Genomic DNA, 18,387 nt, shown 5'->3' with positions numbered 1-18,387 from the left:
TGGAATTGGAACGTAAACTGACCTTTTCCAATCCCGTGGCCACTGTTGCGTTTTCCAAACTTGCTGGCATATTGAGTGCAGCACTTTAACACCATCATCTTTTAGTATTTTAAATAACTCAGCTGGAATCCTGTCATCTCCACTAGCTTTGTTGTTAGCAATGCTTCCTAAGGCCCACTTGACTTCACTCTCTAGGATGTCTGGCTCAAGGTCAGTGATCACACCAGCGTGGACATCAGGGACATTAAGATCTTTCTTGTATAGTTCTTCTGTGTATTCTTGCCACCTCTTCTTAATCTCTTCTGCTTCTGTTAGGTCCCTGCCTTTTTTGTCCTTTATCATGCCCATCTTTGCACTAAACGTTCCTTTCATATCTCCAATTTTCTTGAAGAGATCTCTAGTCTTCCCCATTCTATTGTTTTCCTCAATTTCTTTGCATTGTTCATTCAAGAAGGCCTTCTTATCTCTCCTGGCTATTCTCTGGAAATCTGCATTCAGCTGCTTATATCTTTCCCTTTCACCCTTGCTTTTCGCATTCCTTCTTTCCACAGCTATTTGTAAAGCCTCATCAGACAGCCATTTTGCTTTCTTGCATTTCTTTTTCTTTGGGATGGTTTTAGTTGCTGCCTCCTGTACAATGTTACGGACCTCCGTCCATAGTTCTTCAGGCACTCTGTCTACCAAATCTAATCCTCTAAATCTATTCATCACCTTCACTGTGTACTCACAAGGAATATGATCTAAGTCATACCTGAGTGGTCTAGTGGTTTTCCCTACATTCTTCAATTTAAGCCTAAATTTTACAGTAAGAAGTTCATGATCTGAGCCAGAGTCAGCTCCTGGTCTTGTTTTTGCTGTCTGTATAGAGCTTCTCCATCTTTGGCTGCAAAGTATATAATCAATCTGGTTTCGGTATTGACCATCTGGTGATGTCCATGTGTAGAGTCGTCTCTTGTGTTGTTGGAAAAGAGTGTTTGCTATGACTAGCTTGTTCTCTTGACAGAACTCTATTAGCCTTTGCCCTGCTTCATTTTGTACTCCAAGGCCAAATTTGCCTGTTATTCCGATTACTCCTTGACTTCCTACTTTAGCATTCCAATCCCCTATGATGAAAAGGACATCTTTTTTTGGTGCTAGTTCTAGAAGGTGTTGTAGGTCTTCATAGAAGCGGTCAACTTTAGCTTCTTCAGCATCAGTGGTTGGGGCATAGACTTGGATGACTGTGATATTGAATGGTTTGCCTTGGATACGCACTGAGATCATTCTGTCGTTTTTGAGGTTGGTACCCCATTACTGCCTTTCCCACTCTCTTATTCACTATGAGTGCAACTCCATTTCTTCTAAGGGTTTCTTGCCCACAGTAGTAGATATAATGGTCACCCGAATTAAATTCACCCATTCCTGTCCATTTCAGTTCGCTGATTCCCAAGATGTCGACGTTCAATCTTGTCATCTCATGTTTGACCACATCCAGCTTGCCTTGGTTCATAGATCTTACATTCCAGGTACCTATACAATATTGTTCTTTACAGCATCGGACCTTCTTTTCGCTTCCAGATACATCCACAGCTGAACGTCCTTTCGGCTTTGGCCCAGCCGCTTCACTCTTTCTGGAGCTACTTGGAAATGCCCTCCGCTCTTCCCCAGTAGCATATTGGACACCTTCCGACCTGAGGGGCTCATCTTCCGGCGTCATATCTTTTAGCCTTTTAACATTGTCCATGGGGTTTTCTTGGCAAGGATACTGGAGTGGGTTGCCATTTCCTTCTCCAGTGGACCACATTTTGTCAGAACTCTCTGTCATGACCTGTCCGTCTTGGGTGGCCCTGCACGGTATAGCTCATGGCTTCACTGAGTTACGCAAGCCCCTTCGCCACGACAAGGCAGTGATCCATGAAGGGGCCCTATAATGATACTGATACTGAAACAGTGGATCATATTTTATTGCATTGTGAATTTTATAAGAGTCTTCAGCAGGAAGTTATCTGGCCTATTTTAAAAACCCTAAGTATGTAAAAATTTTACTTGCAGATGAAAATCCTGAGATCACAGTGGCAACAGCCAGATTTTTAACTATGGCTATAAAAACAAGGTTTTTAGTAACAAATCAATGAGTTGGGCTTTTAAGTGTATCATGTAATATTTAAATAATATTATATTTATTAATTATTAATATTTAAATTATTATTTAAAATTTTTATCTGTTAAATTGTTTTATTTAATGTCAAGTCTATATTATATTTGCCAGAGGATGAGATGGTTAGATAGCATCACTGAAGCAATGGGCATGAAACTGAGCAAACTCAGGGAGGCAGTGAAGGACAGGAAGGCCTGGCGCGATATGGTTCATGTGGTCACGAAGAGTTGGACACGACTTAATAACTGAATAACAAAGATTATATTTGTAATTTGTTTTCGGGCCTTTTGGCTGTAAACAAACAAATAAATAAATAAAAATATATAATTTGCATACTTTATCACTTTTTATACTCCCTTTCAGACCCATTAATATTCATCTCAAGGGCATCTGTCTTTTCCTGAATTTACCATCTGCATTAGCTTGTTTTAGAACTAACTCTCTTAAATACTTTTTCTTCATTATTTATAGGGAAATAAGATAGTTTTTTAATAGAGCACAGCACTCCAGATTTGCAAAATTATTTTTAGTGCTGATTCTGTAGATTGCATAGATTTAAAGCTAATTCCAGCTTCATATTTTTTGCAGGTTTTAGACTGCACTCTGTCTCCTTCTATAGCCACCTTCAGGCAGAACATTAACAAGAAGGTTTGGGCTTGTGATCTCCCAAAGGAAAGGAAAGGAGGCATGAAAACGCTGACTGTGTGGTTTATAACAAATTGCTCTTTGTCATGTCATCCAAATATGTTGAACTGTGGTTTGTAGAAAACATGGTTTCTTAACATAGTAGATTATCTTTAAATTTGAGGTAAAAGCAGATGGGAAGCAGTTTTCTGGGGGATGGAGTAAGGAAGCGTAAAGGAAGGTCAGTTCTCCTGCTGCATGTAATCTGGATTGCAGACCACATCTTAAGATATAGGCAGTATTCTGAAACATGCCCGAAGTCATATCTGGTGTAGCCCTAAACAATTTACTTTTGCTGCTTATTTTGCTTATTCTGATGTTCTCTTTTGATTGCCCTTCTGATGCTTCTCTTTGGTTTCATTGCTTGCTGGAGTTGTGGGTTTATTTTTAGATTTGATTGGTTTTAACTGTGGATCCTTTTTAATTTATTTTGCAAATTGGGAGCCGTTAGATTTGAAGGACAGTCAGGACTCTGTTTAATAAATAAATATAATATGAAGTTTTGAACAAACAGCACTCTGCATTTGCTACCTATTTTTATAGATGATTATAGTGTCAAAGTGCTGCAGTGGTTAAAGACTGTCTTCACTGGTTGGAATTTTTCCCGTTGGGTAGAAGTTTGTAAAGTTTTGAGTGTCTTTAAAGAGTTTGAACTAGGAATCCTCTAGGGAAATAGGATACAGCAGGGCCAGCAGAGGTTTTAGGCTACATCTTCCACAATTGACCATGCCTTCTGGGATTGACAACATCTGGGGAACAATCTGTTGCCAACTCAGGTATACAATTATGAGCCCTTCATAATACCAATATGTTGGGGCAAAACCACTGGCATTTTTAGGGGAGGCGGAGTGGGGTCCGTGGCATCCAAGGCAAACCATGATGATACCAAGATTACATGTGCAGTATGACAACATTATGCAAATGCTTCTATTATGTAATAATGTCCTGATGTTTGATGCAAATACTTGATTCACGGCATTTACATAATGATTTCATTAGGCACACATTATCATTTGCTGCTGCTCTCTACTCAGCAGAGGTCCTTAAGTGGGATTCCAACTTCTTATCCTGGGCTAGGTCAAATCTCAGTAAATCCTTACTGAGAAGATGCTGTTAGCAGTGTAGAATGCCACTAATACATCAGTATGCTTGCAGTCTCCAGGCCCAGCACATAACCACCTCTTTCCTCGTCTGAAAACAGCTCCGGAGTCCTTGGAAGGAAGCAGGTGCCAAGGCTCTTCTTGCAATTGCCAGCCATAATTGGAAAGGAGAGATACACATAGTGAAAAGGAGAACCTCTCTTCTGTCTTTTGAGAAGCAGCTTATTAATTCAGATGCACCATGGGAGGGTGAATGCAAGGTGCAAAGCAGCATGTACAAGTGGTGGGGGCGTTACAGAAGCCCACTGTGGAATTAATTATCATTGCCACTGGAAACAAGCCAAAGCCCAGGGCTTTTTCCCCAGAGAAGCAGCAGGTAGGAAGAAACATAAAGATAAAGAGGGGCAGAGAGCTTTGGATCCTGAACAAAATAAATAAAAGTTCACAAAAGAGGGCTTTGCTGCGTACAAGTATCAAAAACACTTGTACAAGAAAGGGCAGATGTGAGAATGAGCTGTATAAGCATGAAGTCCTGATAGGTGTTAAGAACATTATTATTATTATTATTATTATTATTATTATTATTATTATTATTATTATTATTATATTTGTTTCATTGGTTTTTGGAAGCCTGCTCAGGATGTTTTGTCTTGCTACTCACCTAAGATTTAAGGTGTGTGCAGGTGAGCTGCAGAACATGGTGCTCCAAGCAGTTTTCTCAAAAGTGCAGAAATCCCCTTTATCAAGAATTGATTTCCCTGAGGTACTTCAGAATGTAATAATTTGTTCAGCTCTCTTGGCTATTCCACACCCTCATCAGTGCAAGATAGATTTTTCCTTCCAGCAGTGCCTAAGCATATCCCACACTTGTTTGGGAAGACCCCCCAAAAGTCCCAGACTCCCCAGCCATTATCCTCAAATTATTCTGGAGCTATAGTTCCAACATAATTGACCGGCTGCCAGATAGGAATGACTGGCATAAATGAAGCTTACCGAAAGGAGGAATACATTTGTTGAGCAATATGTCACATATATAGGATGGATGCGTGGTTATATTTTGAAATGGAGCATCACCAGATGCACCCTCTTTGTAGACCATTCTCATAATTTGATTTCTCTTAAGGACAGAAATTGGGGGCTTCAAGAAGCCACCAAAGCTGAACTGTCCATTCTGTTATTTTGCAAAGTGTGTTCTGGTAGGGGGTCTATACAACAATTAACTCATGCAACAATTTTTGGCATTATTGTTAAAATAGTTGAGTTCAGAAATAGAGTTGCCTTGGTAGCTCATTGAAGTTGATCTTCTGAGGCACTGATGCTTTTCCTGTGTCCTAAAACTTTCTTCTGAACACTTCGAAATTACTGCGTAAAATCAGTATTACTGTTTCTTTCCTCCGTCTTTCCATTAAATTCCTGATAGTGTTTCTGCAGTCTGCATGTTGGGAAGCATTTATATGCCTTGAGTCACTCAGTTATATATTGGAAATCTTAGTAACAATGGCCATCAAAGGTATTCTAGGCTTTTTTTCCCCTTTCCCTTTTCAGTCTATATTAGTGATGGCTTTAAAACCAAAGGTCCACAACCTGAGGTGATCAACCTGCCTGCAGCTTCCAAAAACCTTGGCTGCAGCCCCCACAGAATCCATAAAGATTTTGATATTGCCAAAGATTATATATGTATGTATGTATACATCTACAGCTGTATATTTGAAGAGTAATTATAATAACTATATTTTAATCAAATGTGCACATGAACATGTATGAAATGAAACTTAGTTTTTGTTGGCTCATGGATAATCTTATGGAGTATCACCCCCAAGTGACCCACTTGTAGGACAACAGTGCATGCTGATTTATGGTCATGTTGTCATGGACTAAGTTAAAAATAACTATGCTGTTCAGTGCTACACACTGAATTCAGCCTAGATGTTATACTGTGGCCACTGCAGCCAATATTCATTTGTTATATTTTTAAAAAAAAAATCTGCCCAATTACAGATATATCTTAGTGGATTACATAAGCAATTGCTCTTAGGTGTTCCAAAGCCAATCTGGTGTATTGATGAAGATCTTGGATTAGGATCATAGAAACCATCAGCCATAGAAGTCCACCCTTAGCCATAAGACTCTCCTTAAATGATCCTGGACCAGTCATTCTCTCTCAGAATAAACTACTTCACAAAGTTGTTGTTATGAGGGAAAAATAAAGAGTATTATTTATTTAATTAATTTAGTTTTGAGGCCCAACACCTTAGCAACTCTGGGTGGCTTATAATGAAAAAAGAAAGAAAACAATACATATGGGGAAAAAGTTGTAGCGGACCAGAAGATTAATTTAATAACAGAAAAGAAGAAAAAATCCTACTTGTAGGGATTCCATAACTACCCTATCCCAAGGCCTGGGAGAACAGCCAAGTTTTTAATGATTTTCAAAACTCATAAAGGCGAGAGATGTATGGATCTCTGGGGGGAGATCTTGCAGGTGCCGCAACAGAGAAAGGACACCTCCTGAGTCCTGTAAGATGACACTATTTAATCAATGGGACCTGGAGTACATCTGCTGTGCCTGATCTCACTGGATGGCCAAAAATAATCAGAGACAAGTGGTCCCTCAGATAGACAGGCCTTCTGCCATGATAACTAGTAGCTTGAATTTCACCCAGTGCAACCAGTGCAGCTCATGGAGAAGTGGACTCACGTGAGCATAATACAATACGCCCATATAGTTTTGTCACTACATGAGATGAGATTGGAACTGTTTTGAGGTCATTTACTTATTGTGAGCGCTTACTGGTTCTACTGGATTTAATTTTTTCATTTGGTCCTCCTTCTCTGACAACAACAGAAGACATGCTGGTAGTGAAAATGGCATTTTGTTTTTGTTTTTTTCCAGAATTGTGTCTCTCAGTGTAATTCCAACAGGCTATACTAATAAAATGCTGACCTTGAAGGCAGCAGATTTCTTAAGTATAGTTTGGGCCAAGCTAATTCAAGATTATTTTCCCCATATATTATTACCCTTTGAGTTTCTCTCTCTGTCTGTCTCTCTTTTTTTTTAATGAATCTTTTAAAAACTTGGGGCAAATGGTCTAATCTTCTTCAGCCATCCATCCATCCATTCATTCATTCATCCATCCATTCATTTCTTCCCTTCCCCCTCTTTCTCACACATATAACATATACACACAAAACACAACTTCTCTGCAGTGTAGTTATTTGTCATTGGAACTTCAGTTTTGTTATGCAGGTAATTCTTCACAGCCTCAACTGCTCCGCTTGATCATTAGCTGAATGCTGCCCTGTGCAGTGTTCTGGTCCACTGAATTGAGATGTACTAGTGAAAGTAAAGGATGCTGCTGCCCATCGTTCATAGAGCAAGAAGCTGCATTCACCAAGGCTACAAAAGGGCCATGTGGGATGGGGGCACAGTTCAGACTGAGGGCTAATTTTGCAGGCTGTTTTCATGGTGCGAGGAGACATAGAATCAAACTGTCAGCTCCTCTTTAGACAGAAAAAGGGAAGCAATTCTGTTGGCTTCTATAGCTGGTCTCTCTCTGGTTCTCATAAGTAATATGATGCAGGATCTTCATCATTAGCTCTCTCTAGTGCAAAAGTTTTGATTCTTTATATTTTCTTCATGTGCAAGCCAGATCTTAAAGCACTAGTGAACCTTAAACTTTTTGTTAGGAGTCAGAGACCACCTTCTTGCAGTCTCTCTGAACTTCATATTTATTTCATACCACCATGGCTGCTTAGGGTTGATTCACAGTTTGTGCTTGCTCCAGCATGGGCTACCTATTGTGGCAGAACGGCAGAAGTGGATGGTGTCCTTGACCTGCCTTAGGCTGCTGGACAATCAGCCACCACCAGCGGTATTCTTGATCTTCTGCTGGTGCAAGTAGAGCAGTCTGGTTGACCTGCTACATTTCATTCCATTCTATACAAATGCCTCTGCTCCAATTGGCTGATGGGTGTTCTGGGGGACATTGTCCCCGGGTCCCTGCTCTCTGCCTTCAGTGCCCATTTTGCATAAGGCTACCTCCCTTGAAAGGCTGGACTTTGGCTTTTTTTTTTTCCTTTCATTTTTTATAGGTTCAGAGTGAAATGGTGAAATGCCAGCCTTTCCTCCCTCCCTCCCTCCCTCCCTCCCAGATGAAATTGACAAGATTTTGCCAAGTTTCCTCTTCTAGCCCAAGTGACTGGACCAACCATAAAGTAGTCCCCCCCCATCCTCAAAAGCCATGCCCATAGAATGGTAAGCAATTAACCCTTGCTTTCTTGGTGTGGGTGGGAGAACAAAGCAGGGAAATCCACCGATCAGGGGCTGTTTTAACCATGGTCAGGACAGAACGCCAGACCATCACTATGGTCAAAGCAGAGAAAGGGGATGAAATTCAGAAAATGATTTCTTAAACAAGCTTCATTTCTACCTGTTTATGTAGCCCTTAGTCTTGCATTGACTCAATAAAAAGTGGGGCAAGCAGGGAAAAATCCACTTATAATAAGGAATAATCATATTCTTTGCTGTCCCTGCCAGCTTACTTCCATAGTGGTGGGGTGCTCATTTTAAGTGACCCATTGCATGGTGCAAAATTATGTATATGCACTGGAAATTGGAAAGCATCCAGTGCATTATCAGGGATCTTTGTCCCAGTTTGCTGAACTGCAAAGAGGCAAGCTGGGGCTGATTTCCTCTGTCTTGGCTTATTAGAGTCATCTTTTCTGCAAATCCCTGAAGAAAGAAGCAGAGAAAGACTCTGGTTAACCATTTTCACATAGGCTAACTTGATTGCACCTGAAATTATTTTCCTATATCTTCTGCAAATCCTTTTTTCTTTTTCTTTTCCTTTTTCTAGATATAGCCATTTTCCTGCTTTAGTGTTTCAGAACCTATTCATATCTTTCTTCTTTCCTGAGCCCAGTTCTGCAAGAAGTCTGATTGTGCTTAAGATGAGCTTCCTTGGTCTTGCTCTTGCATGTATAGTTCACCTGATTTTTGAGATGTACAGATTTGCAACAATGCAGGCAGAATTTGCTTTCCCAACTAGACTCACATTGATCCCAGTGTAGGGCAACCTTCTGCAGTCTGGCTGGGTGATTATGGGGATTGAGGCTCAACCCACTTGGAGGGCATCTGTTTGAGGAAAGGTGGTGTGGGTTATTGGGAAGATGTTTGTTAGAACAGTCATTATCTCAGCAATTCCTTCAGTGCTACTGAAGGCTAATTGGTTTGAGCCTTATGAGTTAATGGCAAGGGCTGGATAAATTTTCAGTTTTTGCTAGAGAAATGGCAGCTGGCAAAGCCATGTCCTTTGTCTCTGCAATTTGTTAGTCAGTGCTCTCCAGCTGGTAGGAGAAAGGTTGCCACGCTTCACTGTCAAATAGCTGCAGCTAGGGCAATCTGTCATCTCTGCTCGTTTGCCACCTACCATTACTCAGGCAGCATGGTGATCACAATCTGAACAAGAGGCTCAGAAAGCCTCTCTGAAGCTCAGTAATACAGGAACAAGCCTTGATGAGATTTGCTCCCATATTGCTCAACCATTATGGGGAAAGCCACATGGCTTGTTATGCAGAGTCCTCATGGTATCTAAGATATATCTCAAGTTGTCTAAGTTCCCATCTCCTGGTGAGGTTGTCAGGATGGTAGTAGCTTGTATGCTTACTAACCTGAGTTCTTCATTGCTGAGCTCAGAATCAGGTAGCAAGATTGTAGTTAATCTAAACGAACCTGGATACACTCTGATTTGTGGATTTCAGCTTCTAAAATTTTCCAAACAGCATTGCCATTGGAACAAATTCCTGGAGTTGAAGTCCCCACATTTGAAGGATGCCCAAGTTGGAGAAGACTTATTTAAACTATTGAGGCAAAACTTAATCATGTGTCTGAACAAACCATAGCTTCTGCTAAGCAAATTTCTTTTCAATTTAGGTAGAGCATTTATACAGAAGGGATTGCTTCTACTGTTCTCCATCTCATTGTCCCACCAGAAGTAGCAGGGGAAGAACATGTGGATCTGAAGCTTACAGAACTGTGATTCAGAGCACACGTCCACAATTTGGTGTCATCCAGATGTGTTGGACAACAATACTTCCACTGGTCAGATGGGCTGGGAATTCTGGGAGTTATAATTCAGCACATCTGAAGGACACCAAGTTGGGAAGAGCCTGTTTAACATTGTGTGAAACAAGCAGCAGTGATGCTTGATGCTACTACCCCTCCATGGCCCCCAACTTTCAAACTCTTGAGAGAGAGAGAGGGAGGGAGGGAGAGGGAGAGAGAGAGAGAGAGGCAGACCGACCGACAGACAGACAGACAGACAAATATTGGGAACTAGATTACACCACTGAGTGTAGAAGGAGCAGAACAGTGGGGAAGGGAAGGGAAGAAACAGGACAGCTGGTTTTCAGATTGCATGAAATAGCCTTGAGACTAGTGAGATCCTAATTCAAGTCTGCCTTCAGCCATGGAAGTTCATTGAGTGACTTTGGGGCAGGAATTATCTCTCAGCTTAACCTACCTTACAAGGTTGTTATTGTGGGTGTAAAGTTGGGGGAAAAAAGTACAATGTATGTTTTGAGCTCCTGGAGAAATGGCAGCTTATACATCTAATAAACATGAAGGCACAGGTTCCCAGTAGCTAGCTGCAGAGACTTTCCATCTATCAGATAATACCTAGTACCTATTGATCAGATGGACCTTTGGAAGGAAACAATGCTTCAGTCAGTTCAATGCAATACTATTTATTTAACCAATCCTGCTAATGAACAAAAGGGGTGGAGGACACCTCCACTGACTGTAGAAGCCACCTGTTTTCAGTTGTCTCCCATTCAACTTGAAGACATGAGCAGAGGCAGCCAGAGAGAAGACTCAGTAACTCTGTTGAACATTCCAGGAGAGGAGGAGGAAACCTCAGTCAAGTTCTATAAATATTGTCAAGGAAACTGTATCAGTGAAAGAAGGGAATTAGTCACTGTCTCTGTAGCTATGGCCCCATGCCAAGGAAATTTAGAGGGTATCATTGTTCCTCTCAGCAGGGGAGATGCAGAAGGGGAAAACTCAGGCCCTATCATTGTAGACCTTATCTTCCTCCTATATGCATAAGGATATGGGGTGCTTCTTGCAAGGGTTTTATTGTGCAATTGTCATGCCTCACTCACAGAATTTTATTGGGGGATGGAGATGCCATCATAGTATCTATCTTCTTTTTCTTCTGTCAAAAGTCCATTAAAGAGGGGACAATAGAAAAACTGAATGGTGTTGTTTGACTGGTAGCATTAGGTGTCTTCTGTCTGGAAAATGCCCAGCATTGCTAACTTACATTCTAGAACTGAGACCTTTTGTCAAGGCCATGATGTGTATTAGGCATTGACAGACATACAGTTTCTGCCATTATCAAATCTCTGCTGCGTGTGATTTCAGACGATCTTTGTAAAGAAGAAGAATCTGGAAGGGTGAGTGCTGATGAACAAAAACAGGATTGGGGCACCATGGCCAGAAGATTCTCCTTCCTTGTCCATCATATAACTGCATACTGGGAGATGTTATTGATCCAATAAGGGAACATTACTCCTGGATTTCTGTTACAGTTGATGAGTTCAGCTTGTGTTCCAATAACATCCCAAAATCTTACTGGAATTTCCATTTATCCTTTCAGGAGCTCATATTATTTATTACAGAAGTGCAAAAGTTGATACCAACTTTTTATATCACCCATTTTACAATCTTAGTTACTTGCATTGAATTGAGACGCTGATGCATGTGATTTGGAACTTCTGTAGTTGATGTTTATTCTGCAAGGATTGGTTCGTGTTGGATTATTCACACAACACATTGAATCACAAACTAGCTAACCACATTTTAGCCTGGGATGTTAAATGAATCTAGCCATATTGTTAGTTTATTGTGCCATGTAGACTGATAATATGTCTCTCACACACAACCCATTAATTGATAAAGGTACAGAGACAAGCTCAAACTGCCCTTAAATTGGAACATTGCATTATATCACTTAACCAAGCCCACATCCAAGGTGGCTAAGATCAGTCATTGATAAATGCAATCAGTTTTATAACAGAAAGCACAGGCACAAAGCAAAATCAGCTGATAGACTCAGGAGTAGTAAGAAAGTTAAGTGTAAAAAATTTCAAACACTATTCAAGCCAAGATAAGTGGGGGGTAGAAGAGTTTTAAGTGGTCATCAAGAATAGGATCAGGATAGTTTCTGAAAGTAAGGAATTCCACAGCCTGGAGCATCACAATTAAGCAGACTGTTTCATACTTTCCTATTCCAATGAATCTCAGTTAACTGAATGGGTAGTGAAGATAATACTAAAGAATACAGATTTTTAAGCTTGCGTTTCATCTGGGAATATTTCTGAATGGGAATACACGGAGACCATCAGGTTCCCCGACCCACTTTTTTTTTTATCCCTTTTGATTAGAGAAGTTAGTATCTGGCAAATCAAAGTGCTAGCTCCTGTATGATTTTTATTTCCAAGATGACTCTGGTCCTGCAAATTTCCCATAGGCATTCTTAGAGAATTAAAATGATGGAGGTCCAAATCCCAACACGTTGAAAGGAAGCTGGAAGGAAGGTGGCAGGAAGTTTTGGGAGGCGGGGTGGGAGGGGAAGAGTAAAAGCATGGTAAGGTGCAAACCGACTAGTTTACATTTGATAAATCAGCATTTTGTGAGTGCCATTTTAGGAGATCACCCATGACATGCTCTTCAGATGCTAGAGATGCCTACTGGCTCAAAGAAGTTGACAATCTTTGATTTATAATGTTGAATTATATGTGATCTTGTTGCAGAATGTTTATTACTTCAGAGCCCTGTTTGAAATAAGAAAACAAATCAACTCTGGGTTATGATTATGCATTAGTTGAGAATGGAAGAAAAAAATCATGCAGGGTGTTATGGAAGGAAGAGAGCGGAAGTGGTATTTGTGGAAATTAATACCACTTTTTTGTTTTATTCTCATATATTCTTATTTTTCATTTTGTATTAGTATATTAACATATTTATCTTTGTTCTCCCCCCAGAGTGACATATGTGAGATGTGCAGCCATATACATTGAATAACATATATAAATTATCATTGTTTTGTTCTTTTTTCAGGATGGGAACATTTACATTACATTCCAAAACTGGGAAGCCTATGCCGTCCGTCTCCAATGGGTGAGTCATATTTCAGCTCTCCTACAGACTAGAAAATAGAGAACGATGGGTGCATTCCGTCCATTGCAAAGTATCAGTATAAACTGCGTGAGGATCTTAAGTCTTTCTTACCAAATTGTGACATATCCACTTAATTAAAAAAAAACACATCCTACAGTGTTATTCTGAGCCTGGCATTAATATTAGTCATAACCGAAGTAATTTAATTTTGCTAATGGAGTGCTTCATTTATGCTTTGGTGGAGAATTTACATACAACAACATGATGTAATAGAATTCAGCTATCATTAATGCAGTCAAGTCCACTAGAATTCAGATGTAATTTTGATGGAGCTCAGCCTATTATTTTTGGCTGTTTCTATCATTCTTTTCATTTTTAAAGAGAACTCAACAACTCTTGCCTCATTCATTTTCATAATGACTCAACTGATAAAATTTGGAGAGAAGGGGGAGAGGAAGGCAAATCTCACCATTCCTGTTTAATATTCAAATCAGGTAGTGTCAAATCTATTGGGCTTCTTCCCCTTCCTGAATACATAATATCCAGTGTGGGTCTTGATTGAGCTCGGATCTTGAACATCGAGTCATCTGCATCTAAATATAATATGCCTGTTCTCAAAATCATCTGGATAATCACATTTTTGGCAAATAGGTGGATTGTCAAGCATATAGCCAATTCCTATAATCAGGAGGTTGGATATGTGCTGTCCAGAAAAGAACATTTAGAGGTCTATTTTTTTGCAGACAGTAACATTAACAAAATATTTTCTAAGCCTGATTTAGAATTCATCACAGTGGTCTTGAATTGCTCTTCCTTTGTTAAATCTGCAGCAGAAAGCTAAAAGGGAAGTGGAGCCTGAAATATAGTAAAGAAACCTGGATATCTCCTGAATATTTGCTCTAAAGAAAAAGCCAAGTGTGACCTACTGGAAGTCACCACTGCTGATGTGTGTAGACAGGTTGATGATTGCTTCCCTTCAAATACCTAACCTGTCCAGCTACAACCACCCAACTATACCACAGCGTTCTCTATAATACAGAAATATGACATAGGTTTAGCCCCCCAGAGTCACCAGGCAAGTGGGCAGCCCTATATTATGAATGAATGAATGAAAGCAAACAGACTCTTCCCATGTCTCTGAGGAACTCAAAGTTGGATAATTCCAGATTGAAGGATGCCATTTAAAAAAAAGTGGTGGAAAGGAAGATAGATGACAAAGAACCTATAAGAAATAATATCCAAAATCTTAGCAAAGATTACTGCAATATCTAATGCACCAGCCAGCACATAATACTAGATTTGTTTTGTTTAAGGTCATGTTAAAGGTAAAACTCCTTCAAATCAAATTTGACCCTTGCTAATTACATGGACAGCTCCAGGTAGTTTTCTTTGGTAACCATATAAAAGCGTTGTTTCCTTCCAGGAATGTTTTGACTTCCCAGTCATGCCTGGGATCTCAGGATGTTCTAGTGGTCTCCCATCCAAGTATTAATTGCATTCAGTTCTGCTTAGTGGTTTGAGATCAACCAAATCTGGCTAGGTGCTGCCACCTGCTGGGCCACGTTCAAATTGACACATGGGAAAAACTCATCACAGTTGGTAGCCACCACAGGTAGTCCTTGACTTGCAACCACAATTCAGACCGGAATTTCAGTCACTAAGCGATGCGGTTGTAAAGCAAGATATCACGTGACTGCATTGCTTAGCCACTGCAATCCCAGCAATTCCCCTTGCCATCATTAAGTGAATTTTACTGGTTGTTAGCTGAGGACCCACCCCAATCCAAGCCCTTCCAGGCTTGGTCTCTCCTATCCCCAAGCTTCAATAAGGGACTGCCTCCAAACTCCTCCCACCTGCTTATCTCTCCTCCCCATTTCTGCTCTTTTGGCTGCCCTGCACCCTGCTTTGTAGGGTGGCAAGCAGCCCCGGAACCATGCGGCTCTGGGAATGCAAGAAGCCCCTGAGCTGCAGTGCAGCATGAAGCCGCAGCTGCCCCTAGAAGCCCCAGGTGCCCCAGCCTGCCCCAGCAAGTGCCAGCAAGCATTTGTTTGCCTTCTCTCCCAGTTCCACACACTGACCTTTCGCCTTTTGCACCCAGCTGCAGTGGCCAGGAAGTGCTAGCAAGCATCAGCAAGCATTTGTTCACCCAGCTGCCTTTGCTCTCTCCCTTTCAGACCCAGCTTCAGGGAACTCTGTTAGGTGGATTAAATCAACCAAGAAATCCAAAAAGTATTCAGCTTTTTCAAGCATGGGACATATCCTTAGCCCCTCTTTGAAATACAGGACCCATTTCTAGGGGTTTGAATTAATCTACTGTTGATTGTTGACTTTATGTGTCTGTATGTTTGTATGTGTAAATTGTAAGCTTGTTGCAAGCTATCATGGACATCCTCAAGGAGCCACGTGGAGGAAACATTTGCAGGAGAAGCGGGATCCAGAAAGGAGACAGCAAAGGCAGCTGGCAAATGAATGCTTGTTGGGGCTTTGCATTGTGCTGCATCTCAGGGGCTTCTTGCAGCCCCAGAGCCATGCAGTTCTGGGGCTGCTTGTTGCCCCACAAGTCACGGTGCAGAAAGCCAAAAGGGCATAGATGGGGAAAGATAGGGGGTTGAGGGGAGTTGAAGCACCTCTGTGGTCGTAAGTGCAGTCAGGCTGCCAAGTGCCCGAATTTTGATCACGTGACCGTGGGGGTGCTGCAACAGCCGTAACTTCAGTCATAAGTCACTTTTTTCAGCATGTTCATAACTTCAGTCACTGAATGAATGGTTGTAAGTCAAGGACTGTCTGTACCACAAACTAGAATTTTGAGTCCACCACTCCATTGCTTTATTCCACGTGCCAGTTAGATGAGGGATGGTATTTAGAATCAAACCTTGCCCATGAAAGTAATGCAGATGTTCAATGTTCACACTGACAACCTTAGTTCCATCTCTGACATTGAAGGGGATTTAGAGTTTGAAGCTGTGATCATCAGGCCATTAATCACTACACAGAATAAGAAATAGAATATTTTCATATTTCCATTCATTATTAGTTGAATCTGCATATAAAACATCACTTTTCTAAACCCAATCCTTTCTTTAGCTGCTGGTGAGTGGAAATAATAGGAATCATAAGTAAGGTAATCCTTTCGATATAACTTAGGACTTTATGTGATTTATATTGCTGGCCTGAAAAAGGTCATATTAGCCATCCACTGTCATACTTCTAATTTCCAAACTCCATAGAAGAAATAGACTTGTCATCTGTTCTGAAGATTAAATCCATTTTGAGCCATCATTATCCAAGACATCACCCATGCATGTGGAATTGAATGGACAGAATTGTTGTAAATCATAAAATTGACACATTTTTAAAAAGAAAATTAAAAAAAAATAGGTTCCACATAAACTGCTTTTGTTCTTAGGCTTGCTCTATGGTGAGTTATGTCTCTCAATAATCAATTTGATATGAGCGTTCAGATAAATATTTCAGCTCGTCTCAGATGCTACAAGTTCAGGCAGTGATATAATTTGGCCAAAAACATTATATTGTTTTAATTTGAAAAAAAATTCTTCAGTACTCCATTTTTGTACCATCTTTGAACATGTTTAATGTTTAAAAGAACTCATTTTAATTTGTATTATTTAAGATAGTTTTACAATGTCAACCCTCAGCAAAACATCGATGATAGTTTGCAACAAGGTTACAATTGCACATACAAACACACAGACACATGAAGTCAACAATCAACAGTAGATTAATTCAAACCCCTAGAAATGGGTCCTGTATTTCAAAGAGGGGCTGAGGATAAGTCCCATGCTTGAAAAAGCTGGACACTTTTTGGATTTCTTGGTTGATTTTAATCCACCTAACAGAGATCCCTGAAAGGAGTATAGGGTTACTGAGACATTTAAATCATAAGAAAATCCAAACAATGCAACAGTAAAATACATTAATAAATAGAACAGGAAAGAACATGCTTATCAATATGTATAAAACCCACTATACCCATATAACACAGGCACTCAACAGTCAAACCAAAATTGAGTTATGTGGCCCTGCTTCACTTTATGGAAGTGGTACTGTGGGCTTCAAGGCAATGTCTTGAGAAGGAAAAGTCAAGTGTTCCACCTCCATGTGTGGAGGTGGACCACCTTGCTTAGCCCAGTTGCTTTGCTTTGGCAAATATATCTAATATGTATGTACAAACATGCATCAGAGATTATCAGTGGCTGATTCCGCAGGATGTTTTCACACAGTGCCAAGAAGCAGGGCACCTTTATGCTTCATGGAGCTGCATTGAAAGTGTGCTTTATCAAAGCCTTAATCAAAACACAGTATTGTCAGCCCTTCAAGGTAAATCAGACTAGGAAACCAATGCCATGTAGGTCAGTTGTATACCGTTTGTTGTAAAGCTATAGTAAAAGAATTGTGCAAATCTGAACACGCTCCCCCCTCTCTTTTTCTCCATGTGAACTAGGGAGGGGTTTGTTTACTCATATTACATTCCTGACCTGGACTCAGTCCTCTTTTATCTGACCTTTGTCTTGGTAGTGGCTCTTCCTCCTCTCCCTCAAAGCTATTCTCTCTGCCCTCTACACCACTGCAGAATGTGGAAAGGGGGCTATGGGTTTGGAAAACCAAAACTTGGTGGGTTGCTGTTATTTTTGTGAACCCAAAATAACATTCTGAAGCTTCATAAAAGGAGAGGCTGCAAATGGAACAGAAAAATAAAACTTAGCTTATTCTGTATTTGGGGCAAAGATGGATGGAAACATCAGCCAAGCCATTTCTTTCCTCCCTCTCCTAGCCACTTCATGAACTATTTTTTCTCTTCTTACAGAGGAATTCCAGGGAAAAAGTGTGGCACCATCATCCTATCAGCTGAAGAACTGGGCAACTGTAGGGTGAGTCATTCTTTTCTCTTTGAATTTCTGATCAAGTCATTGCTTTCAAGAAGCTTGTCAAAAGAAGAAAGGATGTCTTTGAGTTCAAAAGCCCCAGTGCTAGGGAGTCCCTGATGGTCCAGCTTGTTGTCCTATTAAAGTTGCTCTCACATGCCATGCTGCATCGGAGTCAGAGATATCATGTTGCAGAATATAATGGGAGACTCACTCTGATGTTACTTTTTATGATGCAGGACTACACATAAGGTATATATTTAAGTATATTCCATCTAACAACTGCTTCTCTTAAATGTTTTTATTATATGTGCTGATCCTCACATCTGCAGTATTAACAGACCAGAGATCTCTGCCCCTTCTGGGTATGCTGGCTTGCTAGCTTTGTATACATACAGACCC

The 18,387-nt window shown here is 40.5% G+C and overlaps 1 protein-coding gene across 1 annotated transcript in view; it reads left to right on the top strand.

Moving 5' to 3' along the window:
* Window positions 1–18,387, top strand: part of LOC103048694 (copine-5) — a 160,630-nt gene that overhangs the window by 78,407 nt on the left and 63,836 nt on the right. The window contains exons 7-8 of the mRNA XM_088153182.1: window positions 13,043–13,102; window positions 17,928–17,991. Coding sequence (XP_088009308.1) covers window positions 13,043–13,102; window positions 17,928–17,991 — 124 coding nt within the window. The remainder of the gene's footprint in view (window positions 1–13,042; window positions 13,103–17,927; window positions 17,992–18,387) is intronic.

This window comes from Python bivittatus, unplaced genomic scaffold, assembly GCF_059951505.1.
Source record: "Python bivittatus isolate LINGU-HERP-01145 unplaced genomic scaffold, Pbiv_v1 ctg000700_np1212, whole genome shotgun sequence".
NCBI lineage: Eukaryota > Metazoa > Chordata > Lepidosauria > Squamata > Pythonidae > Python > Python bivittatus.
The sequence above is the reverse complement of the archived record's forward strand: the minus strand, read 5'-3'. Positions and strand labels throughout refer to the sequence as shown.